This window comes from Styela clava, chromosome 13 (genome assembly GCF_964204865.1).
Source record: "Styela clava chromosome 13, kaStyClav1.hap1.2, whole genome shotgun sequence".
NCBI lineage: Eukaryota > Metazoa > Chordata > Ascidiacea > Stolidobranchia > Styelidae > Styela > Styela clava.
Genome location: NC_135262.1, coordinates 6,685,106 through 6,711,279, shown reverse-complemented (window position 1 = coordinate 6,711,279; position 26,174 = coordinate 6,685,106). Strand labels below are relative to the sequence as shown.

The 26,174-nt window shown below is 34.7% G+C and overlaps 2 protein-coding genes across 2 annotated transcripts; both read right to left on the bottom strand.

The window, feature by feature from the left end:
- Nucleotides 1–5,705: 5,705 nt before the first annotated feature.
- Nucleotides 5,706–23,869, bottom strand: LOC120332878 (uncharacterized). The gene is made up of 20 exons (XM_039400208.2): nucleotides 23,227–23,869; nucleotides 22,527–22,643; nucleotides 21,783–21,859; nucleotides 21,558–21,706; nucleotides 21,050–21,108; nucleotides 20,752–20,841; nucleotides 20,441–20,524; nucleotides 19,989–20,183; nucleotides 19,608–19,813; nucleotides 18,362–18,506; nucleotides 17,889–18,073; nucleotides 16,745–16,847; nucleotides 16,000–16,151; nucleotides 15,492–15,608; nucleotides 14,371–15,071; nucleotides 13,667–13,919; nucleotides 12,638–12,744; nucleotides 8,852–12,442; nucleotides 8,112–8,279; nucleotides 5,706–7,278 (listed from the first exon to the last, which is right to left on the bottom strand). The coding sequence occupies exons 1-20, from the start codon at nucleotides 23,713–23,715 to the stop codon at nucleotides 7,271–7,273; spliced, it is 6,996 nt and encodes a 2,331-aa protein (XP_039256142.2). The 5' UTR covers nucleotides 23,716–23,869; the 3' UTR covers nucleotides 5,706–7,270.
- On the bottom strand, nucleotides 23,869–25,902 carry LOC120332879 (alpha-tocopherol transfer protein-like). The gene has a single exon (XM_039400209.2). It carries the CDS (start codon nucleotides 25,532–25,534, stop codon nucleotides 24,587–24,589), a length of 948 nt encoding a protein of 315 aa, XP_039256143.2. The 5' UTR covers nucleotides 25,535–25,902; the 3' UTR covers nucleotides 23,869–24,586.
- Between the last annotated feature and the right edge of the window lie 272 nt (nucleotides 25,903–26,174).

Below are 26,174 nucleotides of genomic sequence, written 5' to 3'. Positions count from 1 at the left end.
GAAATTCCGCTTTGTTTTATTTGTTTGTTCTATTACTATTCAAAATCCTATTTATCTTATATTTTGAACTAGTTTCAGTAATTCTAAAGTTTCCACATTGTTGGGTAACTAGTTTCTAATTATTCAAATTTTTTTTGTGTTTCACATTTGGAAATTTGGTAATTTTCCTCCAAAGTGAGAGTGTGTCATGTGTATGCTATGCAGTTCAGGTAATGTAAAAGGTTAATGAGGTCGCAGGCTTTGTTTTGGAGAATAAAGGAGCTTATGTATTAGTAAGTCGGGACATAGGCTCTTTGTATTTTGAAATAAGTAACACTATGTACTATGTGGAAACAGGGTGTGTATTTTCCACTAGTACGCAACGTGTGTTTTTAGAAAATTAGGTGACTCTGTTATAGTGGCTATACAGATACTTAGTACGTGGTGCGAACATGGGCCATGGATACACTGCTGCTAGAGATTTGGCTTGAAATTTTTTTAAAGTGTAGACTCTATCAACTGACTGCCAGTGAAACGTACCTCTCGTAATTCACTCAACTTGACTCAAGACTTCAACCCAGTTAAAACAGGAACATTATTTAAAATCGTAAATGTATATATACTGTATAAGCAAACCTACCAGAATCTGAACAAAATGATTTTAAAAGTGTGATCATGTTTGATTATTTTCAAACGATGTACATTATATTAATATAGACTCTACGATTTGAATGTGAGCTTTTTGAACCCTTGGACAGTACCGGCGGAACCCTGAAATATCACAGAACCATGTTGAAAACCACTGCTCTTTTTAAGAAAATTTCAAGCCATATTCTCTAGTCTATGACAACCTATCATTACACTGGTCAACAACAAATTTGCGGTCTGCGTTGTTTTTTACAACATGTCGTTTTTTACGATTTCGATCACATTTACGCATGTTAGAGCATTTTAGAAGAAATTAGTAGGAGTAGAATGATGCTGTGTGGAATACGTTTTTTTTGCTTATGGACCGGGTTAACTTTTAAAAGTGTTTGATCTTTAGTCATTGATTCACATTTACGCATGTTAGAGCATTTTAGAAGAAATTAGTAGGAGTAAAATGATGCTGTGTGGAATACGTTTTTTTTTGCTTATGGACCGGGTTAACTTTTAAAAGTGTTTGATCTTTAGTCATTGATTCATTTTTGTTTTATTACAATTCGTTTCGTGAAGAATCTTGCAATCTTGTTTGTTTTTTATTCATGGTAACGTTTTCGTTGATAATTTTGCCTTTGTTCATTCTATCTTCTGTGTAAATTGATCTTTACCTATTATTCTTTTGCGAGTGAATGAGATGACTTCGTTTAGAAGACCTCCATTAGCGACGAAGATACCTCCAGTTTCGAAGGATATGAAAAAAGAGAAATGGATTTTGAAGATGATGCTCCACATTAATTTTCCCAAAAGGAGTTGAATGATCTAGTTCGCGACCTCAAATTGCCAAAGGACTCTGCCAAACTGTTGGCTTCCAGATTGAAAGAAAACGCAAATGCAACAGGCATAAAGAATATCTCCATTTTTTCTCGGAAAAAAAGGATTTGATTTTATAAGCTGTTATTACTTAAAGAAAGTAATTTCAGCGAGTTCCCGAACCTTTTTGGTGCGTAAACAAGCTTGTAATCATTACCCGCACAGAAATAAACAAACAATGACTGCGTTCGCTCGAAACAGCTCGCGAAAATATTCGCCCTTCGCCTTGTATCTTGAATATTTTGCCTTGCGTTTCGCCCCGGAAGGCCACTCTTATTTAGTTTGAAAGATGACGTAATTCGCCCTTTCTGGAGTATTAGATGTCTATTCCATCTGGCTTGTATTTATCACTCCGATTTGAACCCCCACCCTCTTTATAAAATTTTTTTTTATATTTTTCACATTTTACATTACTTTTCTATATCAATGTCCATCATTCAGATTTTATTAATCGATGTTTCCATCTCGTAGTCGATGTATATTGTTGAACAAAGATTTTTTCTTTTTTTAGTATGTGTGCTGACAAAATGACGTCATAATGACACAAAAATGTAATCAATTTTGTCATCAGGCTGATTTTTTGAAACGCACAAACTTGACCTGATGAAGAGAAACGGATGTTATTTTCGGATTCAGCAGTGCCAAAATACCCCAAATCAGTTGCAAAAATCTAAACAACATTCAAAAAGTAGAAAATTATTTGCTAGTGTAATAGATAATCGGTCACTAAAGTTCTTGTTTGAGAAAATTTCAAGCATAATATGCTTTAGTCTATGACAACTTATCATTATTTAATTTAATACCATTTGCATCTATCTAGAAACTGATCAGGTCAGAACCTTTCTACTACTGACGTAGCAGAAAAATGGTTGGCACAAACTTTCGAACTCAGTGAAACGGATGCTAATGTTTTTCGAGCCATAAAAGCAGCCGTTTATGATTCAACTGTGGAAAACAACCGGACTTTGCCTTTATTTTTTGAACTCAGAGGGGAAAAAGATATCTTAAGCAGTGTATGGGGAAGAACAAAAAGGTTTTGAATAAAGTCAAAATGAAAAATTCCAAAATATAGCGTGCAATATCTATTCTTTAAAATAAATTTATTTTCAGCAATATTATTGCTTTCAAATTTAGTTTTGCATATGCTATTCTTGAGAATAATACGGATTCTGGTACTGCTGGCATATAATCCGTATGGTATTTGCTAGGCCAGTGGCACACGAACTGGGGGTACCTAACCCAAAAGAGGAGACCTAGACAATTTTAGGGGGTTTCCGGGGGTTTATTGACATAACAATTTATTTTGTAATCGCCATATTTTCCGCCGCTTTGCAGAAAAACTGGGCGCGCCGTGTTCGCATCCAGTTAGCAAACATTGTTACATCACAATTTAGTTGGTCTCGCAGATAGTAGAGACATGTAGTCTTCATTATTATAGCTGCAATGAAGCTTAATCTTCTGTGAAATGGAAACTGTTGAGATGGCGCCAATAAAAAGCTATGGAGAGTCGGTTTTATAATTCAGTTCCGTGAAATTCAAGACTCAAAATCGACTTCGCAACTACAATGTTTTTGTGTTTGTTTCCAACAGCAATATGCTACCTTTCCCATGACGTCATTACCATTTTTGATTTAATGTCATTCAACTTATTCTTGACATTCAATAAAACAAAATATTGAGTCAAGTTTATAATTGACGATGATATGGAATTCCTAGGTTTGATATCGTAGAAACAGTGACACCCTTCTCACTGAGATTAAATCAAGATGTTGTTCTTGTATTTATGGGTTCTTATGTTATTGCTGCTATTAAATTTGATAAATTGCACGCTTGGAATTTTTTTTTTAATGTTAGGGGAAATTGAGCTTATGGTAATTCAATTTTTGGGGAGACCGTATTCGAAGCTTAGTCACTGTTTGGTCGCAAAAAGAGCGGAAAGTTTCATTCGTAAAATATTTTAGTAGAATAATTTCGAATTGGAAATAACTGAAACTCATATTTCTACACAAATAATAACGTACATGTATCTCATTTATATAACATTCATTATAAGTTGTCAACTAACTATCAAGGGAGGCGCATTTTAAACTTCGCCATGGGCGCCATAGATTCGCCCTTGCTAGGGGTAGAAAAATTGCATTTTATCGAATATTTTCAACGAATACGGAATAGTTCTAATCTACAATCGACCAGGACGTGGCGGGTCGATAATAGATCAAGAAATAAAACTTAATTATGAGTAACTCATAGCATATCGTGGGTATCTGTGGATGCTTGCATAGGGTATTGTTCAAAGCGAAGTTCGAAGTATTGTTTAACCATCATAGAAGCATCATATAAAAAAAAATCGTCTGATTTTGTTATAATCGCTGTATGTTTGGTCAGTGTAATTTTTCCTGCTTTCCACACCATAACGTCGGTAGAATATCTTTCTGCCAATTATTTTTGTTTTCTCAATAATGTAGCATATTATATATGTATATCCGATCCTGCTTTTTCTGATGACTTTTACCCCGCACATTTTTTTAAAATCCAGGGCTTAACCAATCAACGCTCGTTCCTACTTTGTCTGGTGACTATTACCACGCTCTTTCTTTAGAACAGCGTTTCCCAAACTTTTTCGGCCACGGAACACTTACACTCATTATCTCGCTTCGCGGAACATCAAAAAATGAATGAGTAAAATTGATAAAGAAACATGGTGTAATGTGTAATCCAATGGGTTTGTCGTGGCGAGTTGACGAATGCGCCGCAAAAACTAACAGAATTGTGTTAAACTTACCTAATATATGATTGAATATTCTACATATTGCATTTATTATAAATGTTTTATTGTTTCTAAATTTAAATGCTGTGCATGTGTCAATAAATTCATTTTACCTTTCTATGTCGTTACTTTCCATTACGTAGTGATTGCCTGTAATGTTACGTCTAATTGAGATAGAAGTACTTGCTGCAATTTCTCGAACTGCAGACCTGCAGTTTATTTATCTGCTGAATCGAGTTTAGCGAACATGAGTAATTTTTTCAGCATTTCAATGTAAAACCAGGCAGAGATGGAGGGAAAAGAGTTGACCTTTTACCTTTATTCTTTAGACCTACTTGTTTGCCCATAGCAAAACCAAAATGATTGCTGTCAACTTAATAATGAACTTAACAGTCAAAAAGCTAGGCCGATGGTTAAGGAAATTGCCCCTACCATAGTTATTCCGCTTTAGGCCGACGGTGACGCGATGTTGGGCGACAACTTCACGATCCCTAGATTTCCATGGCGACCAATTTAGACGTGTTCTTGATTCTTTTTCCACGGAACACTCAGAAGACGCTCGCGGAACACTGGTGTTCCGCGGAACACAGTTTGGGAAACGCTGCTCTAGAATGTTCGGTTTTACCAATCAAGCCTCGTTTACACTTGTTTTGATGACTTTAACCCCGCCCGTTTTTTTTTTAATTTTTTGGTTTTACCAATCAACGCTCGGTTCTACTTACTCTGTTTACTATCCGCGCATTTACTAGAACAGCGGTTATCAAACGACGGGCGTGGAGCTAACTAAAAATAAAAATATTTGTTGGATTTGATCTTGCCCGCCCTATTTCGGTGCTCCAGAAGTCTGCGTACCAATATGGAGGTAACTAATTTTATTCGCCTACCTTACATAAAGTTGCATAAGGGGACTGAAACCTATGGGCATGGGGTATATTCACTTGGCTAACACAGACAGACCTCGAACTTAATAAAGTGAGGAAAATCGGAATAAAATTATGGCCTAACCCTAACCTGGTACACATACTACGGAAGTACCCACATTTCCTCATTTTGGATATTTACGTTCCATCCACGTTCGTTAACACGTTAGAACACTGTTCTAGATTGTTCGGTGTTACCAATCAACGTTCAGTCCTACCAATCAACGCAACATTTGTGAGAGCGAGAGTGACAAATCCGTGGTTGAGAATAGGTGAAAATCAACGTCTCCAAAATTACGATCCGACTACGATCCGGAATGAAATCCTTAGAAATAGATCGTGAGCAAAAATTCGCTTCCCGCCAAAATAGTGGTTGCCACATTACTCAATAAGGCCGCGTTCTCGTAGTAAATGAAACAAAACAAAGGGGAATAATTATGTATACCAGAACAATATCCCGTTGAACAAAATTCATCCAAAATTCCATCTTTTGTAACCCCTTTTCATACCAAGCTCATATAGCAAAAAAAAAATAAAAATATTTAATCTCAAACTTCCGAGATTGAATCATGTTGTTACACTGAAAAAAGAAATTCTTCTGAAGAAATGGAAAAGTAAAACGTGAAAAATATTCTGCTCAAAATTTAGTATACACACACACAAAAAACAAATAAAAGGGCAGGTCGTGTCGAAAGATACAAAAAATATATATTTTCACGATAAGACTGAGTGAAGTTCTGCTTATAAATAAAAATTGTATCTTTAAAACCGTAGAACATATAAATTATGATGCCACATTCGTAGTGCTTTCAAGCCACGGATAACAGGACAATTAAAATTGGAGTAAAAAACATAATTGAAATCTTAAAATAATAATAACTAATAAAGCACCATTCAATAGATGAGCTTCAAACGATACAAATGGCAGCAGATTCAAAAATAAGGATTGTTGTCCGCAAGAAATGGAAAATTTCACATTTTCGTTTTCCTGAAGAGAGATGTTCAGAAAGTAATTTCAGAAAAATAACTGATATTTTTTGTCCAATCCATTTTAAGCATGGTATTCATCTATGTCCCAAGCTTATAACCAGGTATATATAGGATGAGAAATTTGCAGTTTTTGGTGTAAATTGAGTATGAGAAACTTTTTTTTTCATTTGAAAACAGATTTAAAAAGAAGTCCCGACAATAACTACAGATATTTAAAAAAAAAATTTTTTGATTGAGGTCCTTATGAATTATGTTAAATTTTCTGCTGGGATTGAAATCAAAATTTAGGCAGCAGTTATAATTATAGAATACCAAATATTCGGATATGAATTACTCTACTTATGACAAAGAGCATAATTGAGCATTGAAGTCAAGACACCATCAAAAAATTATGCTAAAACAAATATGTTACATTTTTACGTCCTTTTTATCAAAAATCCACATTGAAAATATATTTTTGAAATTTCATTCTCAAAACTTTTTCATTTTAGAATTTCTGCACAAATATCATCAAATATCTACCTCGGCCAAACATAATGACACTTTTAATAAAGATGTAATTCCAGCAAAAATTAGTTAGTTCCTTGAACGTAAGTTGCCTAATTTGGATGCCATTTTAGCGTTCACAACCTCATCAAGAAAATTTAAAACTGGATAAAATTTAGTCTTGCAGTAAATTTAGTGCAATAATATTATTACTTATAATTTTGGAACATGGTGGAATAAAAACATGAACAAGACGAAGATACAAAATTCTTTGAACTGCAAGAAAATGCAGAAAGGGGGTAGGTGCAGGTGCTATGAGGTACAACGAATCAAATTATTGACAACACTGCTTTTAGCTTACATGCAGTGTAGATTGTTTTACGCAAAGGAATTAGTTAGAAATATAAATGTGCGTTGTTCTAAAATTATTTCAGTGAGAATCTTATATGTATAGATCATGCTTGATTGTGATAATTAACTCCTGTGCATATTCTTTTAATGTTTCATCTCCCTCGATCTTCTCTTCGCTTTCTCGATAAGCATAATTAGCCAAAAGCTGGGCTCAGAGTCACACTTTCTTTTGAATTTCTCCGATTATTTTTCGATTCAATCATTGTCATCGATCTGTGATTTAAAAACAGTTTTATTAATTGATCGATAAAATAAATTAAAAAGATTGTGAGAAAAAAGGATTTACACGATAGTTAGAAAATTCTTTAATTGACATCACATATATTTAATAAATCGAACAACTAGTCATCATTTCCTCTATTCAGTATTGGATATAAGTTGTCAGACTCCAAGCCACATCGCGGGTTACCAGTGGGCCTAGGCATTTCGAATCGAATCGTAAATAATTCGAATCATTTCAGTCGAAAATTTTAATTCAGCACCATCTTGTTTTCTGTTTGGCCACCGAAGGTTGAGATGAATTCCTCAATTTTTTTTATTGAAACCATATTTTGATATGAAATTCTGCCATATGACTCGTTTTATTCAAGTGAGTTATAGATGGAACATATTTCTTATTATGAGTGATGAATTCTATGTTTTCAGTAATTATTCGTCTGGAATTGAATATCTTCGATTCAAGAAAAAATTTTGATTCGATTCTGAAATCATCTGTTATTCGAAAATGCCCAGCCCTAGTTATCAGATGTTAATTTAATCAAGAAAAGCACATTTTTTCCGTATTGCCCGACCTCCTTAATTTTGCTTGACCATGGGTCTGCACAATAAACTTGTCAAGCCTTGCTGTAATATATTACCAGACCTTGTGTTAATATATTTTGAGCATTGCTTGTTTGATATTTCAAATTTAATATGTTATATATTTAGAATGGCACAATGGCCTCCATGATCGTACAAGATGAAATATCCAGATAAAATTATGATTTATCATCTATAATTACACGATAAGATAAGATTACAAGATAACACGACAATAAGATACTGACCTGTTGAACAGGATTCTGTATGTGGTGGATTATATTTCTTTGGAATTTTGAAGTTTGATAAATCTCTGCTTTGCATTGAAAATCCTAGTTTGAAATTAGAATGATTCGGAGACGCTGTCACATTTGCACCAGTTTGAGTGTTTGAAAGGGATGATTGGATTCCTTTATCTGAAAAAAGTAATAATAGCTAATACATAATAAGGCGGGCCAGATTGAATTACCCTACGGGCAGAATTTGGCCGGCGAGCTGTAGTTTGCCCATGCCAGGGCTGGAGATTCCAAATTCACTCAAAACGGGTGTTTCTATGTCACATTTTTGAGAGCATTGAATCAAAATACAGCTTTGAGATTATTGATTTAGTTTTTCAATTAAAGATATCACCAAATATACTTGCTTATAAATATAATGAAATGTTGTACATTGCAGGACTTTTTAATTGAAAATATGTTTGGCATAATGCATTTTACAATATAAAGAAATTCATTATGGCATCATAATGTATATGTAAAATTCAACATAATAGACAATAAATTTTTTTTTTTAATTGGTGATATCTGTATTGTAAATAGATGTTTTTTATTAAGAATCTGGAAAATTTTCATTCAAAATGACCAGTTTCAGAATATATTCGATACTCCATTATTGAAGTACGTTCGAAACAATAGATTATACAAATTTGGTTCCATGGTTAGGCCCATGTATAGTATATTTAAGAAAAGTAAGTTAATAAAAAACTTACCTTTGATTAGGGAGGGATTGATATTAGGGGTTAAAATTGCAGTTGACGTTGAGGGCAAGTTACCATCTCGAATGGGTGACGGTGACGATTCACTTCTCTGCGATGTTGGCGGGGTGAGAAAATTATGCGTCGTTGGGAATGTTTCTTTCAAATTAGTAAAAGATGAAGTGGATTTTGTCTGTGCATCAGATTTTATAGTCATTTTGAATTGTTTGCTACTTAGTTTTTGTTCTGGTGGATTCGATTGTATATTTCCGATAGCGGGTAGTTGCGAATTTCCATTTTTATGAGTTTTGTGGAGTTTAGTTTCAAAGGTTTCTTTCGAATGCAATAAATTTTTCATTTTCGTTGAATCTGGGTTTTTTGCGTCGAATTTTTTTGGCGTTGAATCTTGTTTCCTGTCCTGTTCTGCGTTTTTCCTGACGATAAACGGTTCCTGTTCAGGACTAAAATCTGACAATCCTTTAGTAGGTGATGTTATATGTTCCGTATTGAAAAATCCTGTTGGTGTTGTGGTATGCTCGGAAAGTTGTATTTCATGTTCATGTACTTTCCTCTTCTTCCAGTGTCTTGCTGGATTATAATTTGAAGGGAAGTGCGAAGTTTGATCTGAATCAGTCGACATAGATCGATGCTGGGTGACGTCAGCTGGTAATTTATATTGCAAGGAATCGAGAGACGTACGATGATGTGACGAAGCAACGGCGCTCGGTTTATAAAACTTAGAACTCATTATAGCACGCGGTGCAGGTTTCATATGTCTTGAGGATTTTGTACTCCACCCAGCGAACTTAGCAAAATCTTTAGGAGATTTTTGCTTTATGTGTTGTTTGTCCGAAACCACCAAAGGTTCTTCTTTAATTTTGACAATATGGGGTATATCTTCATTTAGGGGGCGTACTTTTGGCGGCCTGCCTCTACCACGTTTCAATTTTGGCACATCAGAATTTGTCTTTTCTTTACTTGATTTGGATTGCGGCATATCCCCTGTTTCTCTTTTTCGTAACTTAGGTGGAGAATATGTTTCATTATTGTCATTGTCATCATGTTTTGGTGCAATTGCATCCTTTTCTCTAGATAAAAGATCTAATTTTTCTGGTCCGTCATCCGTTTTCATAGGCTTCCTTTCACGCAGCGCTTTTCTTCCTATACCTTCTTCAGGTGATTCTGACTTGGGCATATTATCAATATTAAGACCCAATCGTCGCAAAGCCGCATGCTTTTTTACCAAGTTAGGTCGTTCCAGTACAAGATTTGAAGATTGTCTACTAGATGGCATTTTGAGCCTATCATGCGAGCGATGTTTGTGCTTTTTGTAGTTCTTCGAAAAATGTTTATTCGGATTAAATTGCAAGAGAGATTTTTTGATTTTAAGTTTTAGACCTGAACCAGAAGTCACAGTATCCTCAAATTGGTTTGGACTCGATTTTATCGGAAAGTTACTTTCAGGAGAACTAGATTGAGAACTCATAGAAGAATCATCCGAATCATAATTAGCTTTCGGAACTATTAATTTATTTTTATTTATCTTGAGTACCAGTTTCCCAGGACGAATTTCTGAATTTTTACGATCGAAGTCACTTTCTTTATTCGAAGCAAAATTTTGTTCAGCTCGATTGAGATAATTTTGAGATTCTGCCAAACGCATCGGTGATTTTTTAAATAGTTCATTTCGAGAACTGCTTTCTGAAGTCATCGGAGAATCGGCTTTATAATTTGTAGATTGTCCTCGTGGAACGATAGCACCATGAATCGGTTCTGGTAATACACTAGAGGGCGATGAAATGCCTCTTTTTTCAGAATCGTAACCATCTGGAAAACGCAACCTTCGCCGTTTTTTCTTCTTTTTCTTTTTCTTGCGTCTACGACGTCGTCTCTCGTCATCGCTGTTAGTTTCTAATTGTACTTCGTTTCCGCTCCCAGCCACTACTTCCCACTCATTATCACCTTCATCGGGTACATCGATCGAGTGCGAAATTTTCTTTGACAATTTTTGTGTCAAATTTGTTTCATCGAGCATATCTGGCACTTTTAATGATTCTGCCTGTGCTTGGACAGCTACAGACGCAGACGACGGCAAGAAAGATTCTGGCGATAAAGTCGAGTCCGGCATCGGTGGAGGAGAAGGGTGGTGCCTTTCTTCATTAGAAATGAAAGCCCCACTGGGTCTATCTTTACGGTACGGTGGCGGCGGTGGGTATTGATAGTAAACAGGCATTGCAAATCGATTAGGTAATATAGAAGGCAGTGCGGACGTATGATGTGGCATCTGCCACGAACCAATAGACCCATATGGAAATATTGAATGACTTTGAAAGGGTTCTGCTCTGAAGGACATCATTTCAGGCGGGGGAAATCGATTTTGAAGGAGTGGTATATTATCATGTACTTTGTGTGAATACGGTGGCGACTCATCTCTCGATTCATTTAAAAAAGAAAATTTTTCGAAAAAATTGTCATGGGATTTATTGCCGTCGGTGGTATTAGAATAAAAAGGCGGAATAGATACATCAGGCTCGCACTTTAGCCCGCCTAGGATACCACCGACGGCTCTCACGTTTTTTGGCCCACTTGGCTTATTTATGGGCTCTTTAAAATCAGTGTCAGTTTTATGTTCTTTTGGCTCAGTAACGTTTATATGAGTATGTAACGGAGAATTCGAAGAAGCAGGACTCGTGTTGCTAATCGAACGTAACTTTTGTCGAGACTTTTCACTTGACGATGGATGCATCGAGAATGACAAATCGAAATCTTCTTCGCTTGAATCGGAAGGTTTAGCTTGTAAAATTCCGATACCAGTTCTATGTTTTCCTGGATTCAGTGCATTCTTTTTCCGTGATTTAGATAATTTACGATGATGTTTATGATGGTGACGAGACGACACATTTTGAAAATCGGAGTCTGATTCATCCATATCGCCACGGTAACCATCTTGGTCTTTTGGAGTTATCGAACTCGGTGGATATGATAGAGTGTCTTCGGATATTAAAGGAACCCAACGTAAACCTGATGAAGCAGTTTGTTTTTCGCTGCGCTGTGCTCTTAAAGGAGCAGGGCAGTTGCTACCGTAACTTATATCGAGACCTGGTGTTTTCCAAGATGAATTTGAATCTCCGATATCGAAAGTTGGCAGTTTTTTGTTTGTTTTAGAACTGACGAATGCATCGTTAGAGTCTGAATTCGATAGCGATTCACTTCTCGGAGAATTTTTTGTTTTGGGTGAAAAACTGAGAAAACTATCATCGAGCTCTTGCCCAGACGTCCGTCGAACTTGGGGAATATCGCCAAGGTGCGGTGATTCGCCGTCGGCGATTATTCGATCGTGTGGTGATGGTGCAAGAGCTCGTTGTCCGTTTTTTGCCTGTTGATGTTTAGAAAGAGGCTTTTTCACAACAGGAGATAAATTTTCATTAGCACTTGATCTCCTACGTTCCTTAATAAAAGGTGAGAAGGATCCAGATGTTGGTTTTCTCGTACGACCTTTGTTTTGAGACGATGCCCTTGACTGTGCCGATTCACCATCTGTAAAATCCTCAGAGCTGTTCTGTTGCATAGGCGAAGTGGGTCTCTTTGTGGAACTTTGCTTCAAATCTACAATAAAGTATAATTTAATAATTTATTTGAATCTACATATAGGGACTCATTTTACTTTAACGATATACCATTACCACATCACTGGCAACTTCATTTAAAAAAATACATATGTGAAATTACTTTATTTAATTAAAGCACAAAATATCAACTAACATAATTGGGTATATTATAATACACAGGAAAATACAATACCTTTGACACTTTGTGTGCTCTCTTTGCGTCTTTTCTTTGATTTAGACGGTGACGGAGGTTGGTCACCACTACCGGACCATGTGCGCTTCCGTTGGCTTTTGCCATCCCTGGAACAAGACAAAGTAAAAAGTTAGGAAAACGTGATGGACTATAGAATTTAGAGATGGAAAATGTTCAGTTGGAATTCTGAATTGCTCAGAGTGAGAATTTCAGTGGCCATAAGTTTACTTAGAGTTGTTATTAACAGTCTAATAAAGAGGGCTTGCATTTACCAAACCTTTGGTAATCAAAATTCGAGTTACAGTCAAAAATTTATTCACAATCCAGAGTCAGGGCCAAATTTTGCTTCAATCTAGAGTTGGAGCCAAATTTTGTTTTAATCCAGATTTGGAGCCAAATTTTGTTTCAATCCGGAATCAGATCTAAATTTTGTCTTAATCCAGAGCCGGAGCCAAATTTTGTGTCAATCCAGAGTCAGAGCCTAATTATGTTTCAATCCAGAGTCAGAGCCTAATTTTGTTTTCAATCCGGAGTCAGAGCCTAATTTTGTTTTCAATCCGGAGTCAGAGCCAAATTTTGTTTCGATCCGGTGACGGAGCCAAAAATTGTTTCAATTCAGAGTCTGAGCCAAATTTTGTTTCAATCCGGAGTCAAAGCTAAATTCTGTTTCAATCCAGATTCGGAGCTAAATTTTGTTTTAATTTGGAGTCGGAGCCAAATTTTGTTTTAATTCCGAGTTGGCGCCAAATTTTGTTTTAATCCAGAGTCAGAGCCAAGTTTGTTTCAATTCAGAGTCAGAGTCAAATTTTGTTTCAATCTATGGTCAGAGCCAAATTTTATTTCAATTCAGAGTCGGAGCCAAATTTTGTTTCAATCCAGGGTCGGAGCCAAATTTTATTTCAATCCGGAGTCAAAGCTAAATTTTGTTTCAATCCAGAGTCGGAGCCAAATTTCATTTCAACCTTGAGTCAGCAGTCTGTCGTAAACACTACTCTACTTCATAGACCTAATTCTATCATATTCACATACCAGGAGTCTTCTTCCACACTAATTCTCTTAGTTTCTGAAATCGTTTCTGTCATAATCGTCATTCCCCGTTTCAAAAATCTCAAGCTATCAATATCCGAATCTTCCGAATTAGAGAAGTCCAAATTTCTAGATGACCTTCGCAGCATTTTCCGAGAATTTTTATCGCCTCGTTCAGTTGTACTTCTCTCATTGTCGGCTGTCGTTGATGACATTTTACGTTTCTTATTTATTAAAGATGGATTGTCAATCATGTCTGAGAGTGCAAAAAAGTTGTTTTAATGAAAAAATAAAGTTATAAGCATCGCAGAAATATAAATATTGATAAAACATCCATCCAAAAGTAGGGAATTTTTTTCTGTCATGCGATAAGGTACTAATATTTGAACGAGATAGTATAGAAGTGATAATGATAACATATTCGATTTCCGTAAAACAGTAAGTACATTTGTAAGCTATTTCATTGGATCGAAATCTAAGAATAATTCGCAGTTCGATTTAGTGTATATTTTAATTGTTCGATGGAATTAGACTCTGATGTCATAAAATCAAACAAATCAATGTAAAGTGGAAATAGATTATGCTATCTTTACTATGCATTAGGTTTTCAGAAATCAGAACAGCAATTTATCTCAAAATTGACAAATTTTTGACGTAAATTGCACAATTCAGAAATTTAGCAAAATATTGATAGCAAAAAAACAAACCTTTGGTTTCATCTGCAGATCTTCGATTCTCAGAAACATCTTTCGAGATTGTACTTGACTGCACATTTGGAGAATTAGGAGCAGAAATATCAGGCGATTCAAGTTGTGCGTGCTTTAATCTCGCTCTACTTGTACGAATCTCCTCGTTAATTTTTCCTGATTTTTCATTATATTTCACAGTGTCAATACGACCATCTGATGATGACGTTGTTCGATGTTTTTTCGATTCGAATCGCTTTTCGCTTGAATATTTATGTCGTACTTTATTATCAGAGTTCGATTTTTCTTGCACTTTCTTGGTAAAATCATTTTTTGAGTCTGATTTCTCTCTGCCGCGTAAATTTGAATGGGACCTTCTCCGTGACTCTGATTCTTGCGAACTTCCACGTAGATTTTTGTTCGATTTAGGGTCAAACGTTTTTGATACTTCAGATTTCGTTTCCAAAGTCATTTTCTTCGAATGTTTTTTCAAATCGTTATCATCAAGAATTTTTTGTTTCAGTGCGTCATCTCTGAATGGGACACCCTCATTTGAACCCTTTCTGTATTCTACTTTGATATCTGCTACTAATCCATTTTTCCTCGTATCTCCTTGTTTTTGTGAATTTGAACTTTTGTTCTCCATTTTTGAGTTTGATGGTTTATCTCTAGGTGAGGTAATTTGAGTAACGGTAGCTGAAGACTTTGGAAGTGGTCGAGGTCTGAAAATATAATTATTTTAGGGCTGCATCACACTCATAATAAGGTACTGAACAGGAAAGTAAAATGACATTAACTAGTTTAAAAGAATCAAATTTGTTCTTCTGCTTCCATTCGTCAGCTTTTTTAGTGTTAAACAAGGGGTACAAGAGTCCACAAGTACTGAGTATCACTGGAAACGGGCCACGATCAGACTAACAACAACTCAAAAGTCAATGCAATTTAAGCAATCACAGTAATGGGAACTCCCATAGTTTGTGTACCAGGTTAGGGTTAGTCCCTAATGTTATTCCGATTTTCCTAATTTTAGTTCTATTACGAGTTTGGGGACTGCCTGTGTTAGCCAAGTGAATACTTCTGAAGTGCCCAATATTAAACTTAAAAATGCTCACTCATTTATATCACTTAAAAAAAAAAATCACCTGTCTGAAACATCACTTTCGGCATCATCATTTTTACTGGCAACTACTTTTTCATCTTTTTTCTTTGAAGTGTTAACATACTCAATATTTGAAGGTGAATTAGATCGGCTTTCATCCCTGACAACAAAAAATAATTTCATAGAATAGTTTATATAATATATAGAAAATGATTCATACAGATTCTAAATAAATAAACTTCTTCGAATACATGCTCCAAAAAAGTCATATAGGCATACAATAAAACTGCATTTTCAATGAATTACAACTTTCCAATTAGATTCAGGTATTATTTAATATTATATACTCTGACATGTATCCCAGCAGCCTCTATTTTATTTTTTATTTTTTGACTTTGAAAAAAGTATGCGCCAACGTCTCACTGACATTCAGTCGAATAAAATTCATTTCATGTATGACACTAGAGTCAATTTTAGTATTCGATAAATCACAACTCATCCAACTCAAATTGAGTCAATAACTCAAACCTCCTAAACATTGTCACTCATACCTTTGAGACCATTCTGGTGTCATCAATAATTCCATGGTTTCTTTTTTCGCTTGATCGAGTATTTGTTTATTTCCACATGTGGGTAATGAAGATAAAAGTATTTTGGGGTCAAAATTAGAACTCTGAGACATTCTGTATTCCACGTAGTGAATCTGGGAAAATAAGATTATTTATTAATAAAAGTTTGTCAATCACTTTAAACTAGCGCTTCTCAAACTTTTTGCCCGAGAACACCAACGTTTTTTATCTCGCCTCGGGGAACAGCAAGAAATTAGAATATACAATTGATCGTGTCTCAGAAAACTTAACTGTGAGCCATTACTACTAATTGTATGAACAATTTTTTTTCCCAATGTCTATTTCTTGCTTGTGCAGCACACACAAACAACCCGCCATTGTTAAGTAATAATAATCTTTTATTCTGCTTCTATAATAGTTTCTTAGTGGCTGTACGAAACTTAGGACTGGGAATACTTGCAAAGAGTTGTCACAAACAGAAAATTGCAAAATAAATTTTGGTTAAGGTCACATCTTGACAGTGACAATCAAAAGAAAGCGAATCTAACTATAACAGTATAATATTAACGGGCAAAGTCACATTGATTAGCACAAACTAATTAAGAGCGTCGTACAAAAAAAAAATACTTCAAACATACACAAATTCGAAGTTTTATTTATAAATTAGTGAATTAAAATGTATGTATCCTAAAAATACAGTTTTCTTTATTTCAAAATCGAAACGTACCTGGGCTAGAAAGACATTAGACATAAGCTTAACAGAAGACCGTTTCATTTTTTCACGTTTTCCAATCATGTAACAGAGATTTCTGACACGTTCAAGATCTTGCCTGAAATTGAAAAAAAAAAAAAATCATAACAGTAAATTAGAATTTTATTTAAGATAGTTGCATAAGCACGAGAAAACGTATATCAATAATACTTGAAAAAACTTTGAACGACTTCCTTTTGTGTAGTCGAATAATATATCATATGTCAAAAGCAGTATTGATACAAGGGTTCAAGGAAATTTCAACAAATCGTGATACGTATTTTCTTATGTACTATCACAGATTATAGAGACTGACATAACAAAGGAGCAACCCATTGCATTAATGTTTCACATTAGAATATCGGTCAGAGACCGAGGACTTATCGATCAAAAGTTAGGGGATCCCCCAAAACAGCGCTCTTACTCCATAGTGACACCTTGTGTCCCATCACTAATTAATTAATAACTTGCTAATTATACGACATAATTCGCCCAAAATCAATAGGCTTCTGGTCCGAGATATGATGAATGCACATGAAAAATCTGGAGCAGCTTCTAACTCGTTTTCGTGAGATATCGCGTGCATCTAACAGACAGACAGACATACATACAGACAAATACCTATCAACATACTTACCGATTAAAATAGATAAGTAACAATCGGGGGTGTTCAAAATACATTTGAAATTAATTGCATTAATATTTGAAATTCTCGATTTTTTTGAAATAATATAGAATAGATATATTTAACTTTTGAAAACTGTAGAAAATGAAAAACCAATTCAGCATATTTGGTTGAATATGACTTCGGCATATATGGACATTTTTCATGAACGATGACAATACTTATGTCTTAGTCAATAATATTCTTTTTAAGTTTCCATTGCATAGAAACATTGAAATCTGAAAATCTCAGGCAAATTCGACTCGCAGCCCAAGGCATAATACTATTTGATAGGCATAATACTAATATAGGAAATCTTCTAAGTAAAAACATCATGCTTTTTGACCAATAATTGTCGACTTGAGAGGATGGGGTATAGCTAATACTTAATTTCAATATTCATAAAATCTAACTGTTCAATGTTTACTACTCAATTTGTTAAAAATTCAGTCTCACCTCAGATGAGTGAACATTCTCAATCTTCTTTGCAATCCAGTTTCAGCAGCTTCTGCCAATGCTTTTCCTTCTTCTTGTTTTGGGGTCAGAAGAGGTCGATTGAAATTTGCTTTTCTTTTCAATTTCCAATATTCTAAAACTTCAGTTGCTGTATCAGGGGAAATATTCAAGGCACTGGCAACCCCCTGAAATAGAAATTGATAAAAACTCGGAAAAATAGTTAATGATGAGATTACTTTTTCAATCGAAAGAGTAATGTTCATATTTATGAACACAAAGTTGTAGTACTTGCACCGCTACGCTAGGCCTGACGGTGCCGAGTTAGTTGAAAATATCGATGGACAAACAACAACAAGATAAACCCTAACAACAACAATAATTTAGCAAAACCATTCATATGTACACGTGTCCAATAGGAACCTTTATGTGTTAAATCAGCTGTGAGATGTTTATTACGAAATCTTTTTACTTACGTCGCTTTTAACCAATGTGTAAAAATCTTCCTCTAATTCCGCAATTCTTTTTTGTCTATCACTTCGTTTTTCTTCTTCCGTTTTCTTCCCAGGTGAATTTTCTAATTTCTTTTTGGAATTTCTACTGTGTTTCTGACAAAATGACCTGAAATGAAAATAAAATGAATTTATTATATTATTTCTTGAAAAAGCAAAATCCTCCCAGTTCAGCATCTCCAACCGAATCAGAAATGATTCACTAATACCCCCTGCCCATAGGTTTCATTCCTTTTACACAACTTGATGTAAAGTAGGCGAACAATATTAGTTACCTACATATTGGTAAACACACTTCTGGAGCACCCCAGAATTGCTTCACCAATACCAGTAATATGCCGCGATAACGAAAGTGAAACTAACTCATTATCAACAGAAAATCCCTGAAACAAACATTGACTTTTCAAACCCACATAGAAAAATTAGTTTAACATCAGTTCACCAGATGTCAAATGCTTGAGGAGACATATTTTCGTACAAAACATAAAACTATCATTTATCTAGAATTTTTAGACTCTCAATCTGGTCTCTACCTACAAACACAGCCATATCGGGGCATCCACTGACCACTGATATCCAACATTAAAATAAGGAGCTATTTAGATTGGAAGGCCTATTATCTTTTTAGTTCAACATTACCTGGCCCGGGGGTTTGCAACAGGTCCCAATTTGTTTAGTGCGGCCGTCGTCAGCCCTCAGATTTTCCCCTATCAAGTATAAAATCCTAATCCGACAGTTTATGTTTAAAAAAAGCGCTCACATGGGTAGAAACACATGATGTTTTTGCCTTTATTACTACAAGGCTAAGCATTTTCTTCTCTTGTCAGCTGACTAATGAACATTTGACCAGTTGGTTTAGGGTTGCTACAACTTAACTAACTATGCAAGAACTAAAACTGTCTCACTAAAATGTTGAATAAACAAAATTTTTCATTGTGAGAATTTTTTAATTCATTGGGAAATCTAAATTTTTCGTGTGGCCCAGCTAGATGTCTGAAGTTGGTTATATGGCCCACCGACAAAAAATGTTGCACACCCCAGGGCTACCCAACATATTACATCTTGGGTGGGGTGATGGGCGGGAGATTTGAACCCAAAAATTTATTGGATTCATTTCAGACACCCATATATAGAATTTTAGTTAAAATTTGTCAAGCTAAAAAACAAGTCACAAAAATTCAATATTAAATAAAAAATATTCACTACAAACCTGAAAACGATAGAACTCTCTCCTGTACTCAATGGTGAGTTGGGTGATAGGCAATCCGTTATCATGTCAAATCCATTTTCCATAGCACAAGTCACATGATACGCAGTAACGCAATGTCGAACGCTACATTGTATACAGGCACCTATGTTCCGTTCTTTGCAAACTGTACAAACCAAGGCCCAACGAGATGACGGAATATGAGAAACCTGAAAATATGGAGATTTTGAATAGTTGTGTATGTGTATTCTGAATTTAGAAAATTATTTCAATTCTGATCAAGAAATAAAATCCTATCTGGGATTGAACTCCCAACCATCAATATTCTACAATTGTACACTACTTTATACAGTTAAACAACTCAATGAAAACTACGATGAGTACCTTTGTGATAGGTTCCATTCTGTCCGGATCTGCGATATTAATTTCAGGAATCCACAATGCACAACTCATATGCGCCCACTTGCGGCCAGATTTGGTGCTTTTCATCGCTCCGCCTTTCTTTCCACACAATATACAAACAGCAGAACCACGAATGCCGAGAGCGCAAGGTTTGCATAACCAACTACCCTCTGGTACCTGTTATTAGGAATATCAAAACATTGATATTGAAAGTACTTGTGGAAAATTGCATCCGATAAAAAGGCAGCAAATATGACTAGTTTAATAAGAGTGATACATTGATGGCTCTAAAATATTGGAAGAACTTTATTGAATACAGATCACCTTAACAGCTATAGCTATTTCATGTCATGATAGTTCCCAGCACATCAAATTGACATATTCAAATATCATATTTATTATATCATCTATCTATCTATATGTGTTAATGTTACCTTGAGAATTCCATAACATGCCTGATGAACGCATAAGTTACATCCATCACAAAATACCATTTCGTTTCCTTCTTCGCAATCAGGCTGAAAAAAATGAATAGGATATGCTCACAAATATGGTCAAATATATGGACACGATAGTCGAATAGCCTAATACTACCATCTTTAAGTGCTAAAAATGTCAAATCAAATGGCCCATTAGTTACAAAAAAGGGTGATTTTTTCAATATTTTGGCAAAAATATTGTTATGCTAAAAATTTTGATTTTAAATAGTTAGAATAAGCGACTAGAAAAAGTGTGAGAAACTTACAGATCTGCAAACGTCACAAACAATATTCTCATCGTATTCTATGCCAAGACCTTCCTTAGTTTTGATAGCAAGTTGCATGTTTTCGTGACACTGAAAAGTAGAATTAAACAAATATTTCCACATTATTTGCACTCTAATAAAACCTAGATATTCAGAAATCTACATCTTCTGATAACGAAATTTACAACCCTTTATGACGCAGTTCATTGTTCAGTCAATTCAAAATCTACCAATATAACTGGAAATTTTCAACAACTAATGAACGCCATATTTAGTCCAATATTAATTAAGTACTGACCTGTGTTTCTAATTCTTCCATTATAATTTCCATTGTAAATTCATCAAGAGCAGTAGAACCTGATATATTAGGAAACATATATAAACATGGCACATGCTATACCTTTTTTAATGTATACCACAATTTCTAATAAAAAAATGCAGATTGAAAAGTATTGGAATTGGAAACTTTAACCAGGGTGCAACTAATTGACGAAGTCCAGCAAGGAAAGCCAATTTCACCAACAACTTTCCGACCATCATTTATTGTGTTTATTGCGACACAAAGTGTACGGTTCGATCATTTTGCGAAATTGTAGTTGCTATTCTTGTTGTTGCTGTTTTTGTTCACTGTCCTCCGCAAGTAATGAAGCAATCGAGCAAGTTTTCAGTAGTTGAAGATGGAATTGGTCACATTAGAACTCGATCTTTGTGCCCATGTATTTGTGCATTGTATTATTTCAGCTGGTTTAATATCAATGTAAAGCATAATCAAAATAGAAAACCCATCAAACGCTCACGTAACTCACCCAAACATTCTCTTTCTTCATTGATAACTTGTAACCATGAAACGTCAACTTCGTCCAAATCATATCGGCATGTAGAATCAGCAAGAACGTTTAGATTAACTGTATCCCTATCACCAACGTCAGGCGTCGTTTTTATAAACTTTCTTGGCCTGAAAGAAAAGTCAAAGAAATCAATTGCGTCCTAATGAATGAAGTTTTATATAATGTTATTTCAAAATGTTTTACATTCGAAAATCTCCTCTTATATCCTTCGGTACTGTGTCAACTTTTATGCCAGGCAGACCTTCTGCATTAACGGGAACCTAAAAAAAAGTGGAAAAATTTGAGATTCGTTAATTCACCGCTTACTTGTTAAAAATACATGAAGAACATGACTGCTAAAAATGGCGAAAAAACCAAGAAGTGTTATTTCTAAAACAATTTAAGTCATTTGTAATAGAATAATATGTAGAATTTCTCTCAAAACAAAATCATTATACTAATTACCAGCGAAAATAAATTCTACAGATATCAGTAAATAAATCTAGAATGATGATCTATCTATATCTCCATGGCCAACTCTTTTCAAAGTAAGTCAAGAATGGCGAATATAAAATATTCACAAAAATGTACAATACAACACATTTTATAAGTTCAATTTTATGAGAAAAAGACTGGGAAAGTGATTCTAAAACTCTCATTTTCTGTGGCCCGCTTCCAATAATCCCTAAACTTCAATAAGAAAAAGCTTGTTTTGTTTTTACCGGTTCTTCATTGGTTACTTTATTCGCGAAGTTCACTAATAAAAAGCCAACAGTAGTAAACGAATAAATGCAATAAACGCAGTACAGGCGAAGGTAAATTTATTTTCAAATAATTCAGGCATTTCGAATGGTACTTAGTGAAAGCCTTTGGTTTGTTGCCCCCAAGAAACTGTTCATGGCCCCACATAGAGCCTAATAGGAAGTATAAAATGATGCAAGATTTTACCTGAACCCCCTTCTCCCATTCCATTCTCCAAGAATCTTTCATCACCCAATATTCTTCAGAAAGGAGTTGAGATGTATCAGGAATCTTCATAGCACTTATAAGATCTTTTCGAAAAACCTGGAAAAAATTGATGATAAATATTAACCAATGAGCAAAAATGAATCAGAAATTTAGCAAAAACATAATAATTACAAACACTCAGCGTAAAACGCAATAAATCACTATCATTTAATCCGCTCATGTGTCACAATCAGCACTTATCTTTGAAGGAATGAAAAGCGACAATATAAAATAAGTTTTATTGTGACAAAACAAAACCTAAAAGCTTGGAAAAAATGATGAAGATCAGTTATTATTATCAGTTACATAAAGGGATAGGCAGGTCAGAATAATTTAATATCGCACTCGTTTGATTCGTTTACTCCCACAATTCCACACAGTATGAGTTAGGGTTAGGCCCTAAAGTTATTCCGATTTTCCTTATTTTGGTTCTATTACGAGTTCGGCCTGTGTTAGCCGAGTGAATAATACCCTGTCCATAGGATTCAGTCTCTTTACATAAATTGATGTAAAATAGGCAAACAAAATTAGTCACCGTCATATTGGTACCCATACTTTTGGAGCGCCATACATTGTCCATACCTTGTTACACATACCCAGCGTTTTAAAAGACAATGCAAATATATACAAGTATACCAACCTCCGCTGGTTTATGATGACTTCCGATTTCTTGATTCCTATTTTTTCTTTTTTGAGAACTTTTAAAGATATTTAAACTACTACCATTACTTGTTTGTCCATTTCCTGAAGTTAATTTGTCGGGCGCGGGAGAAGAGGCATTTTCAGAGACGAGCGTATTCATGACACTGTTTAGATAAGCAGTTGGAGCATTTGGTGATTCCGGTTTCGCCGAATCCTTTTTCGTTGCCAAATCAGTATTCAACTTAAGATTAACGGACTTGATCGTAGTAGAATGCCGACTACGACGAGTTCTTCTTTCAATATCCGTGTTGGAATCCACAGGGCCATTTTTTCCGCTTGTTGAGAGGGCCACAGTCGAACCAGACGATCCACTTGAAATTTTCGTGTCATCATTGCCGAAATTATTATCACCGGTACTCGGAATTCTCATACCTGATTTTTTAGTTTGTTCGTTCTTGGCAGATGTGTGATTTTTAACATCACCCATCTTTTGAATGCAAGGTAGAAGATTCTACTTTTTCTTTATAAATAAATCCAGTTATCAGGTAATATTGTATAAAATTATGTATATTAGTATTGTATCCGATATCCAAATCCACATTCTGTGAGGATAAAACCTTATTATAGCTAAGAACAACACCTAAAAAAATGAAGTGACCCAATTAAACATAATATACAATATATGCATAAATTCATCTAAATTACTTTGGTGTATATTTTCAATTTAGTATACATTGCACAGAAAAAAATATAGATTTAAATGCAGTAATGTCAGAAATATGTCAGTGTGCAGTAAGACTCTTAATCACATAATAATGTCAGTAATGTTGGTTTTTCAGAGAAAATAGTTTTATAATAAATGTACAAGATTGGAACAATTTTAAAATTATTTAGGAATATTTCCACTTCTGTATAGTATATTCTGTATAACAAAATTACAATGCATGAATTTAGAAAAAAAAACTATTATAATCTTGGTAAAAATTAGGTGACCCGTATTTTTCATTGAGGTAAATTTATGACTCAAATTTTCAAACAAATGATGATCGTCGTTCTCCGCTAATCAACTAAACAAATTTTCACCCTCATAATTCAAGAAATATGGTGAGATCATAACAAGATAATAAAATTATTTTTTAATTCTTTATAAGACACTCAAAAAGGACCTAAAATAGATATATAATAGGAAAGAAATAAGATATAATGAATACATCAAAATGTAATGCTGTATGATGATCAATTAGATATCTTCATAATACTAGATATGAAATGTTATTACTGTATTATGTCCATTTATGGTTCCATATAAATTTCCCATGCATAGACAAACAAGTAAATAATTCATCTATCTTTCAGTATTAAAGTGCTGTAGATGGATTTTCTTTCCACTCACAAAGTTCTTCACCCCATTTTATGGCTGCTTCGATTGGGTCACCCCCCGTTCCACCAAGATATCCAGGAAGATATTCAGGGTCAATTTGTTCGTGAAGTTTTGTGAAATTGGTTCCATGGAGTACGATACGTTCTTTCATTTTCTTCTTTAAAAATGGTTTAATCATTTTAAACATAGCATCATAGAATGTTCCTTCGTTAACAAGATGCATTAACTTGTATCTAATTGGCATCGCGTCTTGAATCATAAACATCATTTTTCTCATTACCGACATTGTAAATTTTACAATGACTTTAAAACTCAAATCTTTCATATCTTCTATGATGCTGAGCCCATCAATTTGAAATGCTTCGTCTTCTAACATTCTTTCAAGGCCGAGCATAAATAAAGCAAGCAAACTGTAAACGTCTACATCGTCAGTCAAAAGTCCATCACGATATATCATCACACTCACACCATCTTTGTCTTTGTGTGGTAGGACGTAAACATATCCAATAGCCACAGTGTCTTTCAATAATGCTGGATTCTCCACTCTCTCGAAAACTTCAGGCAAATCTTTTCTCGAGTAATGATAGTTTCCCAATACTTTCAACGCTTTGTCATGATCAAATTTTTTTGCTCGTAAAAACCTTAAAATGAACTCGTCATCTTCTCTTATCAAGGTATAATTCTTGTATTTCTCCTTAAATGCGTCTCTCAATTTATCAATGGCTTCCAATCGTTTTTCATTGTCTCGCGGCTCTTTCAACTCACGAACAGCTTTATCCAATAATTCTTCAGATAACGTACATTTATATCTCGGACCAGACATTTTTAATAGCGGAACACTGCAATTTAGGAGAAGTCCTAGATGTCTAGTGCACTGTTTACTTTTCAAATGTATATAGGAATTAGAATTATGCCATTCCTGCATTCAGCCATTAACCAGTTAACGGTACCGGTACCATTTGGAAATCTAATTTTGAAATTGTCTTACCATAACCAAAATGTATGTATACAGGTATAGTTGAGCTACTGCACATCAGAACACCATAGTTGTGTTATGTAATGCTGTTATGTCAGAACGTTGACTACCGGTAGTTCTGTAGTTTCATAGTTTAGTGCCTTAGTAAGTTGGTAGAAATGTTCAAATACCAGAATACAGGAAAAACGAGTAGTCTATGCGTGAATTACATGCTGTTATTTCAATACATGAACAAACCATGCATATTACTGTTACACATCAATATTATTTAATTAAAGCAAAACACCAAATATCAGATTAGATGACTCATAGGCAAAAACCTACTTTGCGAATGAACGCAGGCTGGTACGAGACTAATTTTTCCCAAAACATCTGCAAATTCAATATGACGTCAGAAACATTGAAAAATCTGCACCGAAATTGTAGATCTCTATAAATTCCTTGACTTTTTATATACACGCATTCATGAATTAATTTCAATATTTTTTATGCTTTATTTTCGCACTTATTCAACTGACTAGAACACCAAGCTGAAAATATTTTTCGTAATCGCTCGATTATTCAGATCACGTGATGCGAAAGAGTTCAA

Coding starts and splice junctions, on each gene's coding strand:
- LOC120332878 (XM_039400208.2), bottom strand. CDS start 23,715: ATGGGTGATGTTAAAAATCACACATCTGCCAAGAACGAACAAACTAAA. Junction 22,644..23,226: donor GTCATCATAAACCAGCGGAG/GTTGGTATACTT, acceptor AATTTTTTCCAG/GTTTTTCGAAAAGATCTTAT. Junction 20,525..20,751: donor TTTGTGACGTTTGCAGATCT/GTAAGTTTCTCA, acceptor CATTTTTTTCAG/CCTGATTGCGAAGAAGGAAA.
- LOC120332879 (XM_039400209.2), bottom strand. CDS start 25,534: ATGCAGGAATGGCATAATTCTAATTCCTATATACATTTGAAAAGTAAA.